The sequence below is a fragment of the Cnephaeus nilssonii genome (assembly GCF_951640355.1).
Source record: "Cnephaeus nilssonii genome assembly, chromosome: 13".
In the NCBI taxonomy this organism is placed as follows: domain Eukaryota; kingdom Metazoa; phylum Chordata; class Mammalia; order Chiroptera; family Vespertilionidae; genus Cnephaeus; species Cnephaeus nilssonii.
Genome location: NC_137084.1, coordinates 9,596,621 through 9,620,061, shown reverse-complemented (window position 1 = coordinate 9,620,061; position 23,441 = coordinate 9,596,621). Strand labels below are relative to the sequence as shown.

General features: G+C 41.7%; 1 protein-coding gene across 1 annotated transcript; it reads left to right on the top strand.

Moving 5' to 3' along the window:
- The first annotated feature begins 223 nt into the window (after positions 1-223).
- APIP (APAF1 interacting protein) lies at positions 224-23,105 on the top strand. Its single transcript, XM_079787401.1, has 7 exons — positions 224-372; positions 7,922-8,022; positions 12,875-12,923; positions 15,381-15,498; positions 16,833-16,968; positions 22,018-22,185; positions 22,797-23,105. The coding sequence occupies exons 1-7, from the start codon at positions 316-318 to the stop codon at positions 22,894-22,896; spliced, it is 729 nt and encodes a 242-aa protein (XP_079643527.1). The 5' UTR covers positions 224-315; the 3' UTR covers positions 22,897-23,105.
- Positions 23,106-23,441: the final 336 nt, after the last annotated feature.

The window sequence follows — 23,441 nt, the reverse complement described above, 5'->3', positions numbered from 1 at the left end:
CCTCCCAGGCTCCGCCTCCCACCCTACTAGCCACGCCCCCTAAGTACCAGTCGTGCCCTGGAGTCTCAGTTAAAAGCCTCCTAGCCCCGCCCCTAACCTCGTTGGCCCCGCCTCCCGGCCAGGCTGCAGCGCCGCAGGCTCCCCAGGCGGCGAGGCCCTCCCAGGCCCGCCCCTCGCCTGGTCGGCCCCGCCCCTGTGCTGTCCTCAGATTCGCCTGATTGGATTGAAGATCTCGCCTCGGCAGTGCAGGCGGGTCGCCGGGAGCTAAGGCGTGCGCCTATTGATTGAAGGCCACTGGTCCCCTTAGTCCGGGCCATGTCTGACTGCCCCGCTCTGGAGGGACATTGTTGCTGGCGGCGAAGCGGCGCGCAGGTAGGGGCGGGGCCGCCAGTGCCTTTTATTCCGAGGGGGCGAGGCGCTGGGGAGGGGAACGCGGCGGAGGCTTCCGGGCGGCTGGGACGCCATCCCCGCGCGACCCCCGCGGTCTGCAGCCCACGCTCCACAGGGCGACCTGAAGGCTCGCGCCGCTCGCCTGGCTGGGCTGTATCCTACAGCGGGAGCTGGGCACCAAACGTCAAAGAAAGGAAAAATAACGGAGGAGAGTCTTAAGTGTGTGTTTCAAAGCAGCTTGTCATTATCGGGAAGACAGGCAGGCCGGTCGAGGAAACGTGCAGCCCTGGAGTGAACTGGAGCAGAGACCGAGCTCTCCAGCGTCCCTCGGCGCACGGGCGACCAGCCTGAGGTTTGCAAAGCTCGCTGCAGGCCCACGGGAAACCTTCGCCTGGACCGGGGCCTGTGCCTCAGTAGCCAGCACGGTCCCTCTGAGCAGTTTTCCTGCCTCAGTTCAGAGTGATTATGAGATGATCATAGAAACGATTCTTCCTTAAACTGAGGTCAAAGGAAAATCCACCCCGGGACTGTATATGCTTTTCATTTACTTATACACACTAACAATTTTATGGAGCACTTATGTGCTCATTGATACAGCGATGATTAAGACAAATGGCCTACGGTGTAGGAATACCAGACAAATAAACAACTTCGATACATTGTGAGAAACCTTGCTTAAGAAGCAGAGATAAAATTAGCCCCCTCACTCCTTCCCCATTATTCTTTCCTAGGGCTGAAGGTCCCAATGAAAAAGTAATAACCAGCCAGAGATTTTGTGAAATACTTGTGGGGGAGGTGAACTTTTCCTCTACTCTTCTAGGTTCTTTTGGCTGGTCCAATAATTAAATTAACATGAGACAGATTAATAAGAAAAACTAACCAAATCAAATTACATAGTACATAAAGGAACCCCATATACATACTAGTAAGAGCCAGAGCGCCCCACATACATGAGGAAGGTCATTCTTTGATAAGAGCACAAGTTAAGTAATTAGAAGCTTGCCCTGCCTTATAGACAGGTCATGAAAAGTTATTTCTGGTAATAACTTTTATGAGCAAGGCCCCAACTTTAAATTCTTTAAGGGAGAAATCAATGTTTCTCCTGAGTCTGCAGGGTCTCGATTGCCTTCTGCTCAAAATTACTCGGGTGCCAAAGTGGCACATCTTAAGGAGGCCTGTTCTGAACCCCTTAAGTTTCTCTCCAAGTATTCTGATGTCCTACTGCTATCCTCTGAGCACCTCAGGCAGGCCTCTGGGGAGCTTCCTGTCACATCCCCCTAAGTAGCTACCCCAAAACCTCACCATCTATCCTCATCCTCTGCCCCAAGCCTGTTTCACAGATGACCTTGAGTTTCTTCAGTTTTCTCACCCAAAGTTAATCCTTTCTGTTTAACTTCTAAAATACCTTCCAAGTCCATCTCCACCATCATGTCCTTGCAATTTCCTTTAAAAACTCTTTCCACAGCCTCCTTCCTGGTCTGTTCTTTTGTTTCCTTGGTCACCACCCTCATCCTCTTCTTTCCACTGCCACTGTAGAAATGTTGCCAACCCAAGATCTGGTCATGTCATCTATCTAAAACTGTTCAGTGGTTTAAGTACCTATAACATAAAGTCCTAGCTCCTGTGCATCTGCCTCCCTCTCCCCTCCATTCCACAGAACCCAATTTATAACCAGTTCCAACTACTGGAGTTCTCTCTGACTGAAATGCCCTTTCTCCTCTTTAACTATCCAGCTTATTCCCAGTCCATTAAGACTTAGCACAACCTCTATGAACCTTTTCCTAACTACCGCTCCCTCCCACCCAGAGCTTTTTACTCCCATAATGCGCAGGACCAGCTTGAATTGTATGTTGCTTTGTCACTTCATAACTGTTAACTTCTTTACTAGATTGTGAGTTCCTCAAGGGTAAGAATTTTATTTTCCTCATATTCATTTCTTTGGGGCCTTCAATAAAAGTTGCGGAAAGAATGAATGAGAGGGCTCCATAATTAATACCAAAAGAAAGGTACATAGAGCAAATGCTGTGTCACAGAGTCCAAGGAAGGAGTGATCCTTGCTACCATAAGAGAAGGAAGATAGGTGAAGTGGGTAGGGGGCCTGGTGTAAAGGCTGACAAGCAGGAATCTGGCAGCTAGAGCTGGGATTATTAGAGATCCAGCATAAGCAATAACAATGCAAAGACAAATAAAGGTATTCTTGGCTGGCAAGAAAATATCTTAGTTATCTATTGCTGCATAACAAGTATCCCAGAACTTAAGCTTAAAACACAAACATTTGGTGTCCCAGTTTCTGAGGATTAGGAACAAGTATCCCAGAATTTAAGCTTAAAACACAAACATTTGGTGTCCCAGTTTCTGAGGATTAGGAACCCAGGAGAGTTTAGTTGGAGGTTCTGGCTCAGGGTCTCCCATGAGTTGGCAGCCAAACTGTCAGCTGGAGCTACAATTGATCTCAAGACTTGACTTCAGCCAGAGTGAGTTTTCAAGCCCCTCATGTAGTTGTTGGCAGGCCTATGTTCCTCACTGATTTTTGACCACAGGTCCCAGTTCTTCACCACGTGGCCTTCTGCACAGGCTGTCTGAGTATCTTGAGCAGCTGGCTTTCCCCACACCGAGTGAACTGAGGAGAGAGGACAACCAAGATGGAAGCTGTAGTCTTACAGCCTAATCCCAGAAGTGACATAGTACCGTTCTGCAGTAGTCTGTTGGGCATATAGACCAACCCTGGTACAATGTAGGAGAGGAACTATATACCATGGTGTGAACACCAGGGGGTCTTTAAGAGCCTTCCTGATGGTTGACATCCACAGCTAGGTTGAATAGAACTGGAAGACTTATGTAAAAAAAAGTGAAAGTATTTGAAAAGTTAAATTAGGGCAAGAAAGCAGAAGGATTTAGACTAAAAAGGTGGTGTTTTGCCATTAGATGCTGTAAGGAACGGAGTTCAATGATCAAAATAGTTTTATTATTTTAGTACTAATAGTAGAGTGAAGGGTAAGCTGGAGAAGGAGAAATTGTAGGCAAGGAGACCAAATAGGAAAAGATAACCTTAATCCTCCCCAAATATCAGTCTCTGAAAGAATTTTTACTCGACTATTGCAAAATAAAAATAAGGACAGTGAAAAAGTGAATTTCGCAAAATTAATAGCATTTCATTTCAAGGATTAGCTTTCATTCTGAGATTATCCTTCCTACTTTTCTTATGTTAAAAATGTACTTTATTTTTGAAAGAAGGTGATAGTAATTGTTAAGTATAATTAATGCTATAACTTGGCAACCTTTTGTCAGTCCCTAAAATTTAAAAACAAAAGCTACTGGTCTTGAACTTCACTAGTCTGAGAATCACTGATCTAGATTATTAATATAAGGAAACTGATACCCAGAAAGGGTCACTGACTTGCCTTAGGGTCTTCTGATTTCTAGTTAGGGCGTGACTGATGTGAAGAAGAGTTTTTAAGTGTGGCAAAGGGCTTTGAGTGGAGGTGAAGTTGCAAAGAAAACCAATATGCACCTAGAGGACAGTGAAACAGATGTGCAGAAAGCAGCAAAAACCAGAGACAAACAATGCTGACAGTTTTGCTATGTCTGCATCCAGTCCCTTCCTGGGGCCAGGGTCAGGAAAAATTGTGAAAGACTGAAATGAGCAAAGGAGATTACTAGCTGACTTGGGGCCATCTTTGAGCTATTTTACAACTCTGAATTGTAGATGACTGACAGCAGTGCAGATGATTATTGTTCATAGAGATGAAGGTTGAATTGTGGTAGCAGTTGTGACATCTTTCTGGTTCCCTCATTAATTCATGGGTTAAATAATATCCTTAACACAGGTTTATTTTATATTTGCATTAGAATCTCCAAGAAAACCTGTCTGAGCAATACAAGCCTCTATACCAGTGATGGCGAACCTGTGACACGCGTGTCAACACGCGTGTCAGCACTGACACGCGTAGCCATTTCTGATGACACGCGGCCACTGAGACGGCCACATGCCGAGGATGAAACATTTGCTGCTCCTGAGGATGAAACATTTGCGAAATAATGTTTTTTCCTCGAAGTGACACACTACCCGAGTTATGCTCAGTTTTTTGGCGAAGTTTGACACACCAAGCTCAAAAGGTTGCCCATCTCTGCTCTATACTATGCTGAGATTGAAACAAAAAGTAGAGGAGGGGATTAGAGCCATGGTTGGCTGTCAGGTATCTCAGTGACGATGGAGACTGATTTCCTTAAAAAGCTAGATTGAAAAATTGGGAAAATAAAATACCGATTCAAAAACCCTAGACTTTAATGTCTTTAATATATACAAAACACTATGTACTGGTAAATGTTCCTCCCTCACTTAGAGTAAGACCTTTACTATGAGCAGTTGCTTGTAATCCATCTTTAGATATGTCTTTCTAAATTCTTATTCTAATTGAAAACCAGATGTAACAATAATAGACAAGTTATGTCATTGACATTCAGGGGAAAACTAAATACCAAACCTTTCCTTCCTGTCAATTCTTGTTAAAAATATATATTCTGATTTTTACTTTGGACAACTTAAATGATTGCATTTTTACCAAATATGTCTCTGTTGGTCCCTCCTGCTAAGTGATTGTTCTTCTTGAAATTGTAACTTTGTGGGTTTGAACGATTGAATGAAGTTGCATTAACAACAGCTGCCTTCTCATTGTTATTCCTCTAGAACGAAGCTGGCTAATTGCTATAATACCTCAGTACTGGAAAAGACAAAAAGGCAAAGGGAGACCCTTAATAACAGACCATTTTCTATAATGTTTGTAACTTGCTGTGAAAATTGGTGGTTCTCAGGATTGGAAAAGTACAGGAGTCTTCTCATTAGCTGTACTTTACTATATAATTAAAAGAACATGTGTATCTCTAAAAAAGGAAATAGCAAATTATACAGGGTATGGATAACTTGGCTAGATTTAGTAAGGACAGATGTAAGAAAAAACAACATAGCTTGACTATTAATTTTAATTCAAGAATTTTTAACTCATTGAAATGGGAGGGAAACTAACATTGACTGTGTCACACATTGTGCTGGGTGCTTTATATTCATTTGATCTCATTTTAACCCTCATAATGTTCTCATTTTATGGATCAGTAAACTGAAACTCAAAGTCATGTAAGGATAAAATTGTGTAATGTGGATTTGAATGTATGTCCATTTACTCCTAAGCCATATGTTGAATCAGAACTTAAAAGAATGTCAGTGTTCCCATGTTCTTAATTTTATATTTTGAATCTATTCCATCAAATTATCATCCTATATAATAAAAGGCTAATGTGCAAATCGACTGAACGTCGGAATGACTGGTCTCTATGACATGCACTGACCACCACAGGGGCAGCCCTGCTCAGCCAGAAGCCAGGCTCATGGCTGGCGAGCCAACGGCGATGGCAGGAGCTTCTCCAGCCTCCATGGCAGCACTAAGTATGTCCAACTGACGGCTTAGACATCAGTCCGAGATCCCCTGAGGGCTCCTGGACTACAAGAGGGCACAGGCCAAGCTGAGGGACACCTCCCCCCAGTGCATGAATTTTCATGCGCTGGGCCTCTAGTTTATAATACCTAAAATAAAATGTGTATGTCAAATATTAAAAGGTGAATTTGAAAAACTACCCTACCATGATTTCAGAAATCCAGTTAAGTAGCTGAAAATTCAGTCTGTTCAACAATAATTTGGATTCAAAGATGTTTTAATCCTTTTTACCCAGTGCCAAGATTTTGTAGGCAAGCTTCCTTGCTGTGCTTTTCTGCTCAGTGGGTCTATTTTAGATAGAGGGAATAACCCCTTGGAGTCTCTCGTGTATATAGCAATTTTCTGTTAGATGCCTATTTTGGGCATGCCCTAGGTTTTATCTGTGTTTCTAGTAGTTTGCATAGCTATCAAAATTGAAGCTCAAGGTCATCAGAGTTCTGCAAATACCTTCAGGGAAATGATGGCTTTGGAGCTCACTTCCCTTCCAGGTAGACTTACTCTTATTTCCTTTTTTTTTTTTTAAATATGTTTTTTATTGATTTGAGAGAGAGTGGGAGGGAGAGGAAGAGAGAGAGAAACACTGATTGGCTTCCTCCTGCATCTGTCTCCCCTACTGGGGATCAAGCCTGCAACCTGGGTATGTGTCCTGACCAGGAATCAAAATCATGACCTCTCAGTGCACAGGATGTTGCCCAACCAACTGAGCCATATCAGCCAGGGCATTCTCATTTCTTTTATGGCCTCTATGAGACCTTACTTTTTTGACAGCTCAACAATGTATTTTGAAATATTTTGAAAAATAATTTCTGCAGCATTTTAGTTGTTTTCAAAGTTAAGGCTGTATGTCATGCTTCCAAAAATGGAGTTCATTGTATTTTTTTTATTTTTGTTTTCATTCATTTTAACTTTTAAAAAGAGAGGAAAACATTTGTGTGTTTTTCCCCAAAGAAGTAATTATTAAACTTATGTAAAAATAAGGCTTTTATTTTAACTAGACTTATTGTGCTGATTATTTCACTATAGAAATATCGAATAATTATGTTGTACACTGGAAACTGATGTGTTGTATATCAGTTATACCTCAATAAAAATAAATAAGTCTCAGTTATCTCAACTGAACATACATATGTTCCTGAGCATGCCTATCTTCACAGAAATATGATTGTTTCTGAGTAAATGCTTTCTATGTTATTTTCTTGACTATATTTCATGAGTATATATTGTTTTTATACTAAGAGAAAACAATGTAATCACAATATTCTGTGTGTTGATTCAATAAAAAAATTGTATATGTTATAGTATATCCTATATATAGGGCCTTACTGAATTGCTTTGTGTAAAGAAATTCGCTAGATGACAAGTATGTTCCTTTCAACACTACATTTTATTTTATTTCAGCCATCTCAATAGACACTTCGTAATATACTGTACACTGAGTGGCCAGATTATTATGATCTCTGAACGCATAATAATCTGGCCACTCAGTGTATAACCTATATAATAAAAGACTAATATGCAAATTGTCCCCTCGACCAGGAGTTCGACCAGCAGGCAGGCCAGCCAATCGCCCATGTCCCCTCCCCCTGGCCAGTCTGGCTGGACCCCACCCATGCACAAATTCATGCACCGGATCTCTAAAATATATATGTGTGTGTGTGTGTGCATGTATATATATACATGCACACACACACACATACACATACTGAGTAGCCAGATTATTATGTGTTCAGAGATCATAATAATCTGGCCACTCAGTGTATACTGGACATTTCCCCACTTTGTTCTTGGAGCCTGTTTCAGTAATGCATTGTAGGCCTTATTCTGAATAATTCCTGGCTGCCAAATAATATAATAGATCCACTTTCTAAAAACTAAAAACAAAGCATGTTTTATAATAGTTTTCTCCCTCATAGTACCCTCTCTGGTAGGTTTTTCTTAAACTTCCTTAAATTAGCTTATTGATAGAGATATCAATAATAGAAGCTACAATAGTCACTTGATAAAATTATGTCTATTTTAAAAATCATTTTCCTCTTTTGAAGGACAAGGAACACCCAAGATACCTGATCCCAGAGCTTTGCAAACAGTTTTACCATTTGGGCTGGGTCACTGGGACTGGAGGAGGAATTAGCTTGAAGCATGGGTAAGTTTTCGGCTGATTGTATTTCTGGGAATTCCCCGTAGAAGCAGACCATGGGGAGCCTAACGCGCATATGTCCAAAGAACAACTGATGCAGTTTTATGTGATACTGAAGGTATTTCATCTCCACTTGGAGAAGTAGATATTTGCATAACAGAGTGGAACAAGTATGCTGAAGTTGCAATATAATAAATACCTAAGGAGTTGGGAACACAATTTCTAACCAGAATAATCTGGTCCTTGGTCTTTGGAGTACCAAAGGTAAATACATGCTGCCAGGTATGTTCATATGTCTGGAATTGCCAAGGTAGACAGGATTTGCCTTAAAGGTCCAGATGCATATTTTAAAGCCACTTAAATACAGATCACCAACTATCGAAATCCGGAAAATTACATGTTATTGAGTCAAAAGAAAGGCAATATGCCTTTCTAAGCACATGTATCATTATTAATGGAGATAGCACCTGATGGGTCCATGAGGCACAGGACAAAACAAGAGGTTCTGAATTAGAAACAGGAGGAATGAATAGTATTTAATACTTCATTCAGTTATTCAGTGTCTTTTCTCCAAGAGGATGAACAAATAAGCAACTTACTGACAATGAAAAGAGAGGTTAAGGCATCTCATTCTCTCAAGTGTTTTTTTCTCCTGAAATGGTTAAGAATATTATTGTCTGGAGGCTGAATGTTAAACTGAGTAACTTGATTTATTTCTTTACCGTAATTCACTTTCTTTAACGAAATCGGATTACTACAACATTTATATAATATTGAGTATATATAGTAATGCTTCCAAGGAGGCTGCATTGTGTGAAAGGAATGTAAAATGTAGTCAGGACATTTGGAACAAAAGGGATTTTATGGCATACCGCAAAATGAGATGATGCCATTGTAATTTCATCTGATTCAAATTACCAAGGAACTCGTGAAATATTAATTGAAGTGTGGGAAGTAACAGCAGGGGTCTCAGTCAACCACTTTCACAGTTATGTGTGTAGGGGATGCACTTGGTCCGGGAAGGTCACGTTCCGTGTGGTCCATCGGACTTTCATTTATGCCTCTTTCCTTACCATCAACCCAGTACCAATGTGTCAAGTCAGCATTGGGCAGGCTTTTGGGTTATTTTGCCAAAATTTTTGAGATGACTTGTTTCTAGCAAAGTCCTATGAAAACAACATTTGTTGTTATTTCATGCATTTAGGAGTTGAGCCCTAGCATTGGTTTCTCAGCTGTATTATTCTAAGCATTGCCCTTAGTTAACTACTTTTTATTTGCATATGCAGAAGTAGTTTGTATATGAACAAAATAGAGCTTTCTACCAAACTGAGCTAAAATAACCATTTTTAACTGGCTCTTTAGAAAAAAGAAAGAAAGCAAAGTTAGAAACAGACTGCAGATAAAGGGTCATTGCAAATCTAAAGAGGGTTTTAAAAATATATATCTATATATATAAAAGCCTAAGTGACCGTTCGACCGGTAGCTATGATGCACACTGACCACTAGGGGGCAGACGCTCATTGCACAGGCATGGGAACATGGAACAGACTGATGAATCTCAGAGGGAAGAGGGAAGGGGGAAGGTGGGAAGAGATTAACCAAAGATCTTATATGCATACTAGAGGCCTGGTGCACGGATTCATGCACTGGTGGGGTCCCTTGGCCTGGCCTGCGGGGATCAGGCTAAGTCCGTGCACTGGACCTCCGACATCCCCCAACAGGTCCTGGATTGCGAGAGGGCACAGGCCAGGTCGAGGGACCCCACCAGTGCATGAATCTGTGTACCGGGCTTCTAGTATAGACAGAAAAGACTTATGTTCTTCCTAGAAGAATTTTACTAATCCATATACTGAGTTGTGTGGTCACCCTAAAACACTCACTGACACCTTTTAAAAATTCAATGGCTTTTAAAGCACTACAGTCCGTTTATAGGGAAGTTGCCTCGTGTAACTTTGTCTTAGATTCTTAATGGCTGAGGAGCTCCTCCTGGGGTTCATAAGTGGGAACAGCCACAATTTTCTGGCCCTGTATTTGGAATCTTATTAAATTTGTGCCTTACATAGTAAAATAAGTAATTTGTACTAAAATATCCCACTTTTTTCCTAATACTTAAATGACTTCAAAAGCCCACATCAACTACTTTGTCAGCAATATTATTCTCATGTTGTTAGGGAAAGTTTGGTTTTCTTCGTCTGATGCTTAGGAATGAAATACACACCCAGTAGACTATGTTTCTACAAAAATACTGGCAATAAGCTCTTTAGGAATATAAAATTATTTACTGATTCCAAGGTTTGGCTGGGACTATTCCAGATTATGCTACTGATGTTTGATACCAAAAGATGTATATAAAAGAGCTTAAGATACATGTAAGAATTAAATCAGAAGGAGGAAATGGAGGACCAAGAAAATGACAGTGAGCAAGGTAATCCTAGGATACTCAGAAGCCATTGTGTTTAGGTTGGGTCCTACCATTCACATTTAGCATTTCCTGTTTTCACAGCTGTAATATTATATGTCAGAGATACTAATCCTATTGCTGCTATTAGACTTAAAGTTAATAAACTCATTTATAGCCAAGATAATTAAGGCATAGTAAGATTCAAATGACTAGACAGTAAATAAAAATAGATGTATTATGGACTCTTGGGTTTTATCTGTCTGCTTAACACTTAAGAAAGAGCAGGGAGTTTAGAGAAAGAAATTCCAAAACTTAATACCTTGAAATTTAAAATGCTTTTTGTTTGCGGCTTACAGCAACAAGTAAATACTGTACTTTTAGTCTCTGGCATATTTCCCTCCTAAGATAAAAGCTCTGTCATCTTTGCATTTTTATCCAGATATCTCCTTCTTTGTAGGTGTAAAAATACTTTTTTCTAAAATCTATTTACCTAATCTTTTAATGACCAATGCTGACCAAAGTCTGAACTAATTTTCATTTTACAAAGGCAGTACTAAAAACAGATTTGGCGCACCAATCACTTGAATAAATAGGATAAATACCCTGGATTTTCCTACTTTGTGGATGGGTTTTATTTACCAGCAGACTGTTTTGTACGTTACCTGGCTCTGTTCCCAGGACTGCCTAAGTTTTTCCCACATAAGAAGACCTGCAAGTCCACTTCCCACTGGAGGTCATTTGACTTCATACCACGCATGATTCTAGAGTTTCTTCCATGTGACACAGGACAAAATATTTGGATCCCTGGTAGTTGTAAAGGGCCCTATTTAACTGTGTCACCCCCTGCCCACTCCCACGACTTCGAGAGCAGGGATGGGGGGGGCCTTCCTTCTGCCAAGGGCCTTTTGGATATTTATGACATCATTTGTAGGCCATACAAAAGTATCTACTTAAAAATGAGCCTACTATACTTGGTCAAACATTTAATGAACTCACTCCTAATGCCTTGGCAGGGCCAGACCAAATGATTTCCCGGGCTCTCTAAGGCCCGCGGGCTGGACGTTCCCCGCCCCTGCTCTAGAGCAGCGATCGCCAACTGGTGGTCCGCAGACCACTGGTGGTCCGTGAGGTCTGAAAGGTTGGCGACCGCTGGTTTAAGGAAACCTTTGGAACAGCGATTACCAACCGCTGGTCCCAGTGGTCCTCGAGGTCCGAAAGGTCCCAGTGGTCCTCGAGGTCCGAAAGGTTGGCGACCACTGCTCTAGACGAGAGAAATGGCACTCTATGGTTTTCTTATGCAACGAAGCTCTAAAGCACTAGCTACTTGGTGAGAACAGATGTGTGTAGGTTGCTTACTGTGCTTTGGATTTCACTGCCATGATCAGGCCAGGTGTTTATTTTCTAGACCTTAATTTACCAGTGGACCATTAAAGGAACTTTCATCTCCTTACATCTTCGTCAGTTCCAAGTCTGTAGGTTTACTAGTGACCCCAATTTTGACAGCTGGATTCAATAGAGGCTGTCATCCTCATTTTCACTATGAAACAGTTAGTATTTATTCAGTGTCCATGCCTCAGCGGCAGAAGCTAGAGCATGCATTTACTGGTGTTTCCTTCGCTTGCACGTCTGGCAGCTCTGATACCCTCTGGAAGCCACTGAAACTGATAAATGAGCCAAAAGGATCTTTCTTGAGTGGGGGAGAGAATTTAGAGAAGACTTTGAAATTAATTTCCAAATCAAATTTGAGAGCACCTTGTGAATGATAGGGTATAACACAACATCCTATAACAGAGAGATCTCCAGATGTAGCCATGCCTTTTACATTTGTAACTTTTACAATTGTTTTAGCTTTTATTTCCAAATATTTTCATAAGGTAGATGTGTTTTTCAAACAGGAAGCATACTGTTCCACCCCAAAAGTAGCCCTGTTAATGCTCTAGTTTAATAAACTGTAATTTAACAAACTGTCCAGCAGAGGTCTCTGAACTTCATGTTTTCTAATAAGAGCATGCCAGCGGGACATCTACTCCTAGTGAGCATGTTTCCCCCTGATTGGATTTTAGAATAACTGCATTCCCCATATGCTAGGATAAACTCTGCTCATTCATGCTTCAAGATTCATGCTAAAGACTTGTGTTTTCAGATTGTATTTCTCCACACCAGGTGAAAGCCTGGTTACCAATGCTTTTGCCCCATGGAAAGAAAGAAATACACATCGAAAATATAGAAGACTCAAGCAACTATCAACATTTTACGCTGTCACCAGCATGACAAAAGCATTAAAGTATTTGGTATTCTTTCTATACGGCCTATACCATTAATTAAATCAAGCTGCTACTTGTATGACTTCATTATTCAGAACATTAATGATTGGACTGCAAGGATACATTTTTTCTTTGTGCAAAAGCAGAGCAATAGAGTTAACTAAATACCAATTTCTGTACTTTGTGTTACCAGCAATGAAATCTACATTGCTCCTTCAGGAGTGCAAAAGGAACGGATTCAGGTATGGCAAAGAGGTCCTTCTTAAACCCAGACGTCTTTTCTTCTCTACTTAACTGTTGTTTTGTGAAATGGAGTTAGTTGTAAAAGAAATGTTAGTTTTGAAGGGTGGTACTATGATGATAATTTAAATAACTAATCAACAAACATTGGTTGAATAACCATTAATTTTTTTTAAGGTCATAAGTGTCCTCCATGCAACCAGTATGGTTTGAATTCTCATTCAACCTCTAGAGGGCAAAAGCGAATAGCACAATCTTAAGTCATATGATAAAAAGGGATTCTAACTTTGTAGCATTATAACACCATCTTTATCAGGCTAGTAGGATAATCAGATTGATGGTCTCAAATGCACGAAGCTGATTTCTGTTTAATGATCGCAAAGATATTCCAATTTAAAGTTGTAAAACTTATTTCAAATTTGGAGAAGACTCATTTGTATTAATGCTATAATAATACCTAAAATCTATTTAAAACAACCACATAATACTTAACATCTGTCTGTGGCATAATGGTTCATTAATAAAACATTTGTAATACACCTGGAGAATTAAAGTTACAAGTCAGAAATAGGCACGCATTACTAGGAAATGTCTGTGGCCCTACATAATTCTTAGAACTTTCAGAATAATATACCTTATTGAGATTATTGAGAGTGCCTATTAAGCATCTTGGAATAAGGAAATTTTACTCTGTAGTATTCTTCTCCTTATATTATGAAATTATAACTCCCATCTTAGGATAATGGTTTCTTTATATAGTCTCTCTGAAATATAGTTGTGAAATTACAGGGCTAAATTGAGAACCTAAATTGATGAAATGACAGCAACATCATTGCATACATGTTAAATATTCCATATCAGTTTCTTCTTCGGATTTTAAAGGGAAATTTTTTTTTTAGCTTTCTTTAGAATATTTTTATTAGTGTAAAGTATTTTTATACTCAAAATGGGTAAAAATTTTGAGAGAGAAATTACAATTATATGAATATTTAAAATATGAGTTGAATATGTGTAATTATATTATCACTCTGCATGTAAATGTATACTGTATCCAGGGATGAGCAAAAGTAGGTTTATGTTTATAATACAAAGATAATACAATAATTAATAAATAATAATCCTCTCTAATAAAATGGTAATATGCAAATTAACCATCACTCCACTACATAAACCACGCCCATCAGCCAAGCCACGCCCATCAGCCAATCAGGGTGAGTATGCAAATTAACCCCAATCCAAGATGGCTACAGCCACAGAGAGCAAGGTTTCCCAGGTAACAGAGGAAGCCAAGCTTTCCATAGCCGTTGCAGGCCTAAGCCTCCACTCAAGCTACAAAGTTTCAATTATAGAAGGTAAACAAATTCAAACAAATGGTGGCAGAATGGAGCTTGAGAGAGCAGGCCAGGGTTGCCGGCGGCAACAGGGGAAGCAAAGCTTTCCACACACCTTGGCCAGGCCCACCCGCTTAAGGCTACAAAGTTTCAATTGTAGAAGGTGAATTAACTGCCACAGAAATGGCTGCCGGAGCCCCAGGCTTGGCTCCGCTCCAGGCTACAAAGTTTCAATTGTAGAAGGAAAATAAACTCCAGATACCAGGGCCTCTGCTTGGGTTGCCAGGGGGCGTGGCCGGCCTGCAAACCACCACAGGCCCCTCGATCAGGCCACCCCACACCCCAAGGGAACCCCCACCCTTATCTGGGACACCCTTCAGGGCAAACCAGCTGGCCCCCACCCGTGCACCAGGCCTCTATCCTATCTAATAAAAGAGTAATATACAAATTGATCATCACTGCAACACACAATATAGCTGCCCCCATGTGGTCAAAGATCCTGCCCCCATGTGGACACAAGATGGCCACCACAAGATGGCCAGCAGGAGAGGGCAGTTGGGAGGCTCCCGGCCTGCAAGGGAGGGCAGTTGTGAGGGACCAGGCTTGCAAGGGAGGGCAGTTGGAGGTGATCAACCCTGCAGGAGAGGGCAGTTAGGGGTGACCAGGCTGGCAGAGGAGGGAAGTTGGGGGCAAACAGGCTGGCAAGGGAGCAGTTAAGCATCAACCAGGCTGGCAGCGGAGTGGTTAGGGGGTGATCAGGCTGGCAGGCAGAAGCGGTTAGGGGCAATCAGGAAGGCAGGCAGGCAAGCAGTTGGGAGCCAGCAGTCCTGGATTGTGAGATGGATGTCCGACTGCCCGTTTAGGCCCGATCCTACCAGGATCGGGCCTAAACGGGCAGTCGGACATCCCTCCAGGAGTCCCAGATTGGAGAGGGTACAGGCTGGGCTGAGGGACAACCCCCCGCCGTGCACGAATTTCGTGCACTGGGCTTCTAGTACAAGAATAAACTCTTTCTCATATTCACAACTGTAAACCTACTTTTCCCTGTCCCTGTATACATAAGAAAGGGGACATTTCTAATGATATCGTATAAACTTTCTTTTTTTCTTTTTTGCTCTCTGTAAATAGCCTGAAGACATGTTTGTTTGTGACATCAATGAACATGACATAAGCGGACCTCCGTCGTATAAGAATCTAAGAAAAAGCCAGTGTACTCCTCTTTTTATGAACGCTTATACTATGAGAGGTAGGCAGAAATGTATTTGATATAAAGAATATTTGCGGAGTAGGCTCCCCTAAATAATGCCAATTATTGCTGCAGTTAACATTTCTTGGGTACCTACTACACACCCAAGCTTTCAATGTGTTAACCCCTTCAGTCCTCACATCAGCCTATGTGCAAGGTCTATTATTAGTCCATTTTACTGGTGAGAGGACAGAGGCTCTAGGAAGATATTTTCCAAAACAAACAGCTAGTGAGCATTTTGGGTCCAGAATTCCAACCGAGATCCGTGGGACTCTAGTAGATTGTCAAGTAGACCAAAGATTATGTTTGCAATCAGGTTCCCACTCTCAGTTTAGAGTTATACCTCTGGGAACTTGTAGTAGAAGTAAATCTCCTTTTGAAAAATGTACTGTGTGATAAAAATAGGAGTCTTATTTTAATTCTCCTAAATTGTGGTAGAAAACAGCCTGTTAAAGGTTGAACCTAGAGGACATTGTGAAAATGGGAAATTATAACTGAAGTACTGGCTCAGCCACAGCAGTGAAGTCATGGAACGTTGCTTTCATGAAATCAGTATTGAGTAAGTCACCATGCTCCTCTGTTCCCGAACATTGTCAGCTCTGACTGAGTATAAAACTGAAGGAGCAGCTTCTCACAGCATGAAGCTTTCCCAGCATAAAGCTAAACAAGCTTACCGACTTTTATGGTATACAAGTCCTTTGTACGTAAATTCATTACATCTACACCTTAAAATCATCCCTTATGCTACCAAGATACGTCCTGTGCTATGAAGCCTAACTTGGTGATCAGGGGTCAGGTGGACCTGGGTTCAAATTCAAGTGCTGTCACTACTGTCCGTGAACCATGGACACGTTTTTTAACTTCTCCGAGCTTCCACTGACCATCAGCTGGTGACCTGTATGGTGACTGTGATGATGCGAAGAGATAACATAAAAAGGGGATCTCTAAGTAGGTGCCTGGCACATAGGAAGCCCTAAGTAGGTGATAGTAGTATTGTGATTGTGATCTCCATGATCGTTATAGCTGCACTTCAGACCATCTACAAGCTAGTTCGTGGGCACATGTAAAGTATAAGGAATTAATTGTTCTGATGCTGGATAAAGTGTAATTTTTTTTTTCTTTCTGACTCCTCTATTAGTATTTCTATTTTCTTCCCTCCCTCCTACCTTACTACCTACTGCCAACTTATCCCATACCTAGAACAACAAGTGCATATATAAATGTGCGTTCCAATGCATGCGTGTGTGTGTGTGTGTGCGCATGTGTGTATTTTTTCTTAATTTTAAGGTATAATTTAGCTTTCACCTCACATGTGACTTTTCTTTCCTCCCCAGGAGCAGGCGCAGTGATTCACACCCACTCGAAAGCCGCGGTCATGGCCACCCTTCTCTTTCCAGGACAGGAGTTTAAAATTACACATCAAGAGATGATAAAAGGAATAAGGAAGTGTACCTCGGGAGGGTATTATAGGTATTTTCTTTTCTACTTTTGCTTAAAGAATTTGAAAAGCATTTCTCCTTTTTTTTAATAAACAGGCTACTGATTTTTTTTAAATATATTTTTTTATTGATTTCTTACAGAGAGGAAGGGAGAGAGATAGAGAGTTAGAAACATTGATGAGAGAGAAACATCAATCAGCTGCCTCCTGCATACCTCCTACTGGGGCTGTGCCTGCAACCAAGATACGTGCCCTTGACCGGAATCGAACCTGGGACCTTTCAGTCCGCAGGCTGATGCTCTATCCACCGAGCCAAACCGGTTTTGGCCAGGCTACTGATTTTTTAATGCACATAATGAGTTGTTGTGGAATCTGTGTTCAGTAAGACCCCCCCTTGATATTATACTTCCAGATCTCTTCTTAGTGACACAGATCAGATGTCTCCCCCGCCACCCCTTTCACTGCAGCCTTGGTAAATGATTAGCAACATGAGTAATGAAATGATTGTCAGAGCAAAATGACAAGACCTTGGCTGAGACTTCTGTAGAGGTGGAAAGATTATGTCCCTACACTGAAGCACCCAGAGAGCAAGGTATCCCCACCTTCACTTTGTCTGCAGGGAGTTTCAGCCCCTGCTAAAGTTTTCACTTCGTTTTTATTTGATTTTGTATTTCTAGAATCCTATAGAATGAAAGCCTAATATGCTAAGTGTCCAGTCGTCCAGTTGGCCGTTCAACCAATCAAAGCGTAATATGCTAATGATATGCTAAGACCGCTCAACTGCTTGCTATAACATGCACTGACCACCAGGTGACAGACTCTCCAACTGGTAGGTTAGCTTGCTGCTAGGGTCCGGCTGATCGAGACTGAACGAGACAGGCTGGACACGCCCTGGAACCCTCCCGCAGTCCCTCCCTGACTGGCCAATCTCCTAAGTCCCTCCCCGGCCCCGATCATGCACTGGTGGGGTCCCTTGGCCTGGCCTGTGCCCTCTCGCAATCTGGGACCCCTAAGGAGATATCAGAGAGCCAGTTTCAGCCCGATGGCGGAACGACTGGTTGCTATGACACTCACCACCAGGGACCAGACCTTCAATGCAGGAGCTTCCCCCTGGTGGTCAGTGCGCTACCACAGGGGGAGCACTACTCAGCCAGAAGCCGGGATCACAGCTGACGAGCGCAGCAGTGGTGGTGGGAGCCTCTTCCGCCTCTGCGGCAGCGTTAAGGATGTCCGACTGATGGCTTAGGCCCGCTCCCACTAAGCCATCAGTCGGACATCCCCTGAGGGTTCCCAGACTGCGAGAGAGTGCAGGCCGGGCTGAGGGACCCTCTCCCCTGAGTGCAGGAATTTCGTGCACTGGGCCTCTAGTATGTTCATATTTATAAAAGTTTTATAATTATTTCCATTAAGTAGATCTCCATATTTTTATAATTTTTCAGTCTGGAAAGTAGCACAGATAGTATAGAACAAAGGCCTAGATAAAATCATGTAATTTCACCAGCCCACAAAAATGTAATATTCATCCATCTAGAATATAGTGACATGAGGAAACATGTTCTTGGGGCTTGGGTACAAGCTCAGCATTTTATTTGAATGTATCGGCATCCTTACTCCTGAGTCTTCATTTCCTAAAGGGCCTTGTTCAGAGGAAAGGGGTGCCAGTTTTATAAAGTGTCCTGACAGCAATATCTTATTGTTGCTGCATGTAATAGAAAGTACATGTTTAAACTAGAGTGCTGAGAAATTAATTTGATTTGATTGTAGTTAATATTTATTGTGTGCCTAAAGCATTCCTCAGCACCATGAAATACCTATTTACAAAAGTTAAATATTTATATTATGAAATTATACATACTAAAGAAAGTATAGCTGCCTTTTCCATATCTGGGTCTTGAAGGAAAGGCATTATGTGAGATATCAATTTCATCAGTATTTGATTTCTTCGGTGAAGGAATAAAAAGAACATATGAAAGGGTGGGTAGAGGAACAGAGCACAATAGAGAGCTTTTGAATTCTGTGTGAGAGAAAAAAACAGACATGATTTTTTTAAAAAGATGCCATTTCTTATGTATTGTAACATACACATTTAGTATATTCTTGTGAATGTTTCAGAATTTAAAGAATACAAATTTTTTTTGAGACATCCTTTGTGATTTTATTTGAGCCTGGCTGGGAAATCAGTAACATAGTCATTATTACAGCTCAAGGGGGAGTAATATTTTATCAGAGTTTGGAGAGAATCCTGAGAGTCCAGTTTTCCAAAGAAGGAGCAAAGGAACATGGGTGAAGAAAGAAAGGAGGGTTCTGATATTCTCTACTCTATTTTTTAAAGTCCATCTTGAGAAAAAAATTTCACATATCAAGCTCTTATCAGGGGAGGTTCCCATATCTATACTAATCTATACTAATAAAAGGATAATATGCTAATTAGACCGGGAGACCTTCCTGACAAAGCCATGGTGGTGGGGCCGAAGCAGAGGCGATTAGGGGCGATCAGGGGCGATCAGGCTGGCAAGGGAGGGCAGTTGGGGGCGAACAGGCCATCAGGGAGGGCAGTTGGGGGTGATCAGGCCAGCGGAGGGGGCAGTTGGGGGCGAGCAGGCTGGCGGGGGGGGGGGGGACAGTTGGGGGTGATCAGGCCGGCAGGCAGAGTGGTTAGGGGCGATCAGGCAGGCAGGCAGTTGAGCAGTTAGAAGCCCACGGTCCCGGATTTCGAGAGGGATATCTGAGAGGCCTGTGGGATCGGGCCTAAATCGACAGTCGGACATCCCCCGAGGGGTCCAGATTGGAGAGGGTGCAGGCCGGGCTGAGGAACACCTCCCCCCCTGCATGAATTTCGTGCACCAGGCCACTAGTCCTATATAATAAAAGCCTAATATGCTAAGTGTCTGGTCATCCGATCGTCCGTTCAACCAATTAAAGTGAAATGCTAATGATATGCTAAGGCCGCTCAACCACTCGCTATGACGTGCACTGACCACCAGGGGGCAGACAGTCGACCAATCGGTCAGTCACTATGATGTGCACTGACCACCAGGGGGCAGACACTCTGACCAGTAAGTTAGCTTTCTGCTGGGGTCTGGCCGATCAGGACTGAGTTAGACGGGCTGGACATGCCCTGGAGCCCTCCCGCGGTCCCTCCCCAGCTGGCCAACCTCCTGCATCCCTCCCTGGCCCCGATCGTGCACCAGTGGGGTCCCTTGGCCTGGCCTGTGCCCTCTCACAATCCGGGACCCCTTGGGGGATGTTGGAGAGCCATTTTCGGCCTGATCCCGCTCAATGCAGGAGCTGCCCCCTGGTGGTCAGTGCGCTCCCACAAGGCGGAGTGCCGCTCAGCCAGTAGCTGGGCTCACAGCTGGAGGGCGCAGCGGCAGTGGTGGGAGCCTCTCCCGCCTCCATGGCAGCACTAAGGATGTCTGACTGGGGAGCGGGCCTAAACTGTCAGTCAGACATCCCCTGAGGGCTGCTAGACTATGAGAGGGCGCAGGCCATGCTGAGTCCCCCTCCTCCTGAGTGCATGAATTTTGTGCACCGGGCCTCTAGTTTAAATTAATTGCCCTCCCTTTTGGAAGCAAATGCAAGTGTATAGTATAGTGGAAAGAACACGGTTTGGTGATCATGGACTATCCTTGCTCTTTCCCTCATTTAACTGGTAAGGATTTGTGTTCCAGCTTTAAAGTGGGTGGCCTGGATTGAATTAGCTTTCAGGTCTTCTTTTGCTGTGAAATAAGTTGGCCCCTGAAAATATGTCTGACTATTCAGTATATGCTAGAGCAGTGGTTGGCAAACCGCGGCTCGCGAGCCACATGTGGCTCTTTGGCCCCTTGAGTGTGGCTCTTCCACAAAATACCACGTGCGGGTGTGCACGTGCAGTGCGATTGAAACTTCGTGGCCCATGCGCAGAAGTCGGTTTTCGGCCTGAGTGAGTCTATTTTGAAGAAGTGGCGTTAGAAGAAGTTTAAGTTTAAAAAATGTGGCTCTCAAAAGAAATTTCAGTCGTTGTACTGTTGATATTTGGCTCTGTTGACTAATAGTCGAGTTTGCCGACCACTGTGCTAGAGGAAAATGTAAGCTTGTGGTTTTCCTGACTAATATTAGGAAAGATTTGGGACTAGCAATTCATTCTTTCCATATTGAAGGATATTTTATAACTACATCTACTTTACTTAAACGAAGTAATGAGCAACTCCATACTGTTAATAATAATGGTTGGCCAAGTTACATATGACAGCTACTTAGCCTGTACCTGCCCTAACGTAGCAATTGCTGATAATGCTGCAGCAGAGCTTTTTGATTAAGTTTAGCCTTACGGAGGGAGTGAAAAAGCAGATGTTATATTACCAAGGCAAGAGAAATTCATGTGAAAAGGAAACATGTCTGAGTTTCGACTGGTTATAAATGACCTCAGGGATAGACTTAAACTTTATAATAATTAAGTTATTTGCTTATATGTTATTACATGAACAAAAAGGAACACACGTTCTGATTTCATTACATGTATTAATTAAACAAGGTGCAATAAATGAAGTTCTTAACTTAAGGATGTTCTGAAATGATATCATACCTTTAATAGTGATCTCCAGAAGTTTCTTGCTAGCCCAGTGCCACAGACCACACCTGTATTTACTTGTCTGAGACGCTCAGGTCCTACAGAGTTAAGTAAAAGGTTTTGTATCATTGAAAAATTCCTATTGAATAAGTAGTTCAATTGTTAATCCCTCCTTCAGTTCTGATTCTGAACTCTATCATTTCCCATCTCCTGTTGAATATATTTTGATTGCCTCCGCTACAAGGAAGTACTTGTATGATCTTGATAATTTTTTTGTTAGGTTTTGGTATCCTATACCAATTCTGCCACTTAGTCTTGGGATTGGAATAATGCCTGCTAAATTCCCAAGGCATCTTTTGATACAGATGTTTGTGCAAGATACAAAGAATTAACATGCAGCATCTTGTTCGTAACTTGAAGTGGCTTTCCAGATACAAAGAGGATGTCTAACTGGTTGCTTGAAAAAACTGTAAATTTTACATATGAATACTGTTGTTTTAATGGGGGGAAAATGGGTTGTTTCATCCTGTAGATACGATGATATATTGGTGGTACCGATTATTGAGAATACGCCTGAGGAGAAAGACCTCAAAGAACGAATGGCTCGTGCAATGAATGAATACCCAGACTCCTGTGCGGTACTAGTCAGACGTCACGGCGTCTATGTCTGGGGAGAAACGTGGGAGAAGGCTAAAACCATGTAAGCATAAATCAAAGAGCATTTGGGACAAGTCACCACACTCTAAATGTGAAAGAGAACAAACTATATCTTAGGATTTCAAATGAAGTGTGATTTTTTTTATGTGTTATTGGTCAAGTTGATTTAAATTTAAATATTTTTTAAATTATTTCTAGATATTTGATTTGCATCGTGTATTCGTTTAATAAGGAATATTTATTGGATGAGCTACTATTTGGGAAGGCACTATGCACTTTGATACAAGGAAGGAGTCAGACCTTGTTCTTGGAGTTTAAGGCTGGAAAGGAGAATAGAGCAAATCCAAGTTATATAATGGTTTGCTACATTTATTTCAAAAAGTGGCACATAGTAACAAATTTAAATTTATATAAGTGGTGCATTTAAAATTCCCTTTTATATCCTGAGAATTATATAATATGGTTCAATATTAACCCTTTCCATGTTTTAACAATGGTGGGGGCAAAATAAGAAAAAATGTAGCTTGAAACTGAGAAAAATTCCTAACCAGCTAGGAACAGGGCTAACTTATGGAGAGGAGAAGTGTGATGATTAGGTTTGGATGACTCTGTTTCTCTAAGGACCTTCAATCCTTTTTGCTTTTTCTTTCATAGGTGTGAGTGTTATGACTATTTGTTTGATATCGCCGTATCAATGAAGAAAGTCGGACTGGATCCTACACAGTTTCCAGTTGGAGAAAATGGGATTGTATAAGCCAAATGGATGTTTATATACAGAGACAAAGCTTATCTTAATTGTTACTTAAATGAAACCTGACTTTTTAAAAATTGAACCTGCTGCCATTAATTTGCCACTAAACACTGCAGATGACCACCCTGAATATCTTCTGACATTGGATGGTATTTGCTTAAATTCTTGTCATTTTGAATGACGATGCAGTAGAATAAAAATTTTATAATGAATGTTTCTATTTTTAAATCCATAACAGCAAAATATTTCCCTTTAAATTAATTCCCTTTTTTATGTACACTCCCAAAGAATTCCTCTTATTCTTCAAAATTGCTGGTAATAATAGACTTCATTGGGAAATTTCCACTTACTTATGGAATGAGCACTTTTCTTGTTTTTGCCAAAACTAGTGGTCAGTTCTCTGTATTTTATTTGACTTTACAGTAGCATGACTGGTGGCCACTCCCTCCCTGAAACATTTTTCTCCAGGCTTCCATGACACTAGACTGATGTGATTTTCTACTTACCTCTCCCGTCGCTTTTGTGGTTCTTGAATTTCTCTCCTTTAT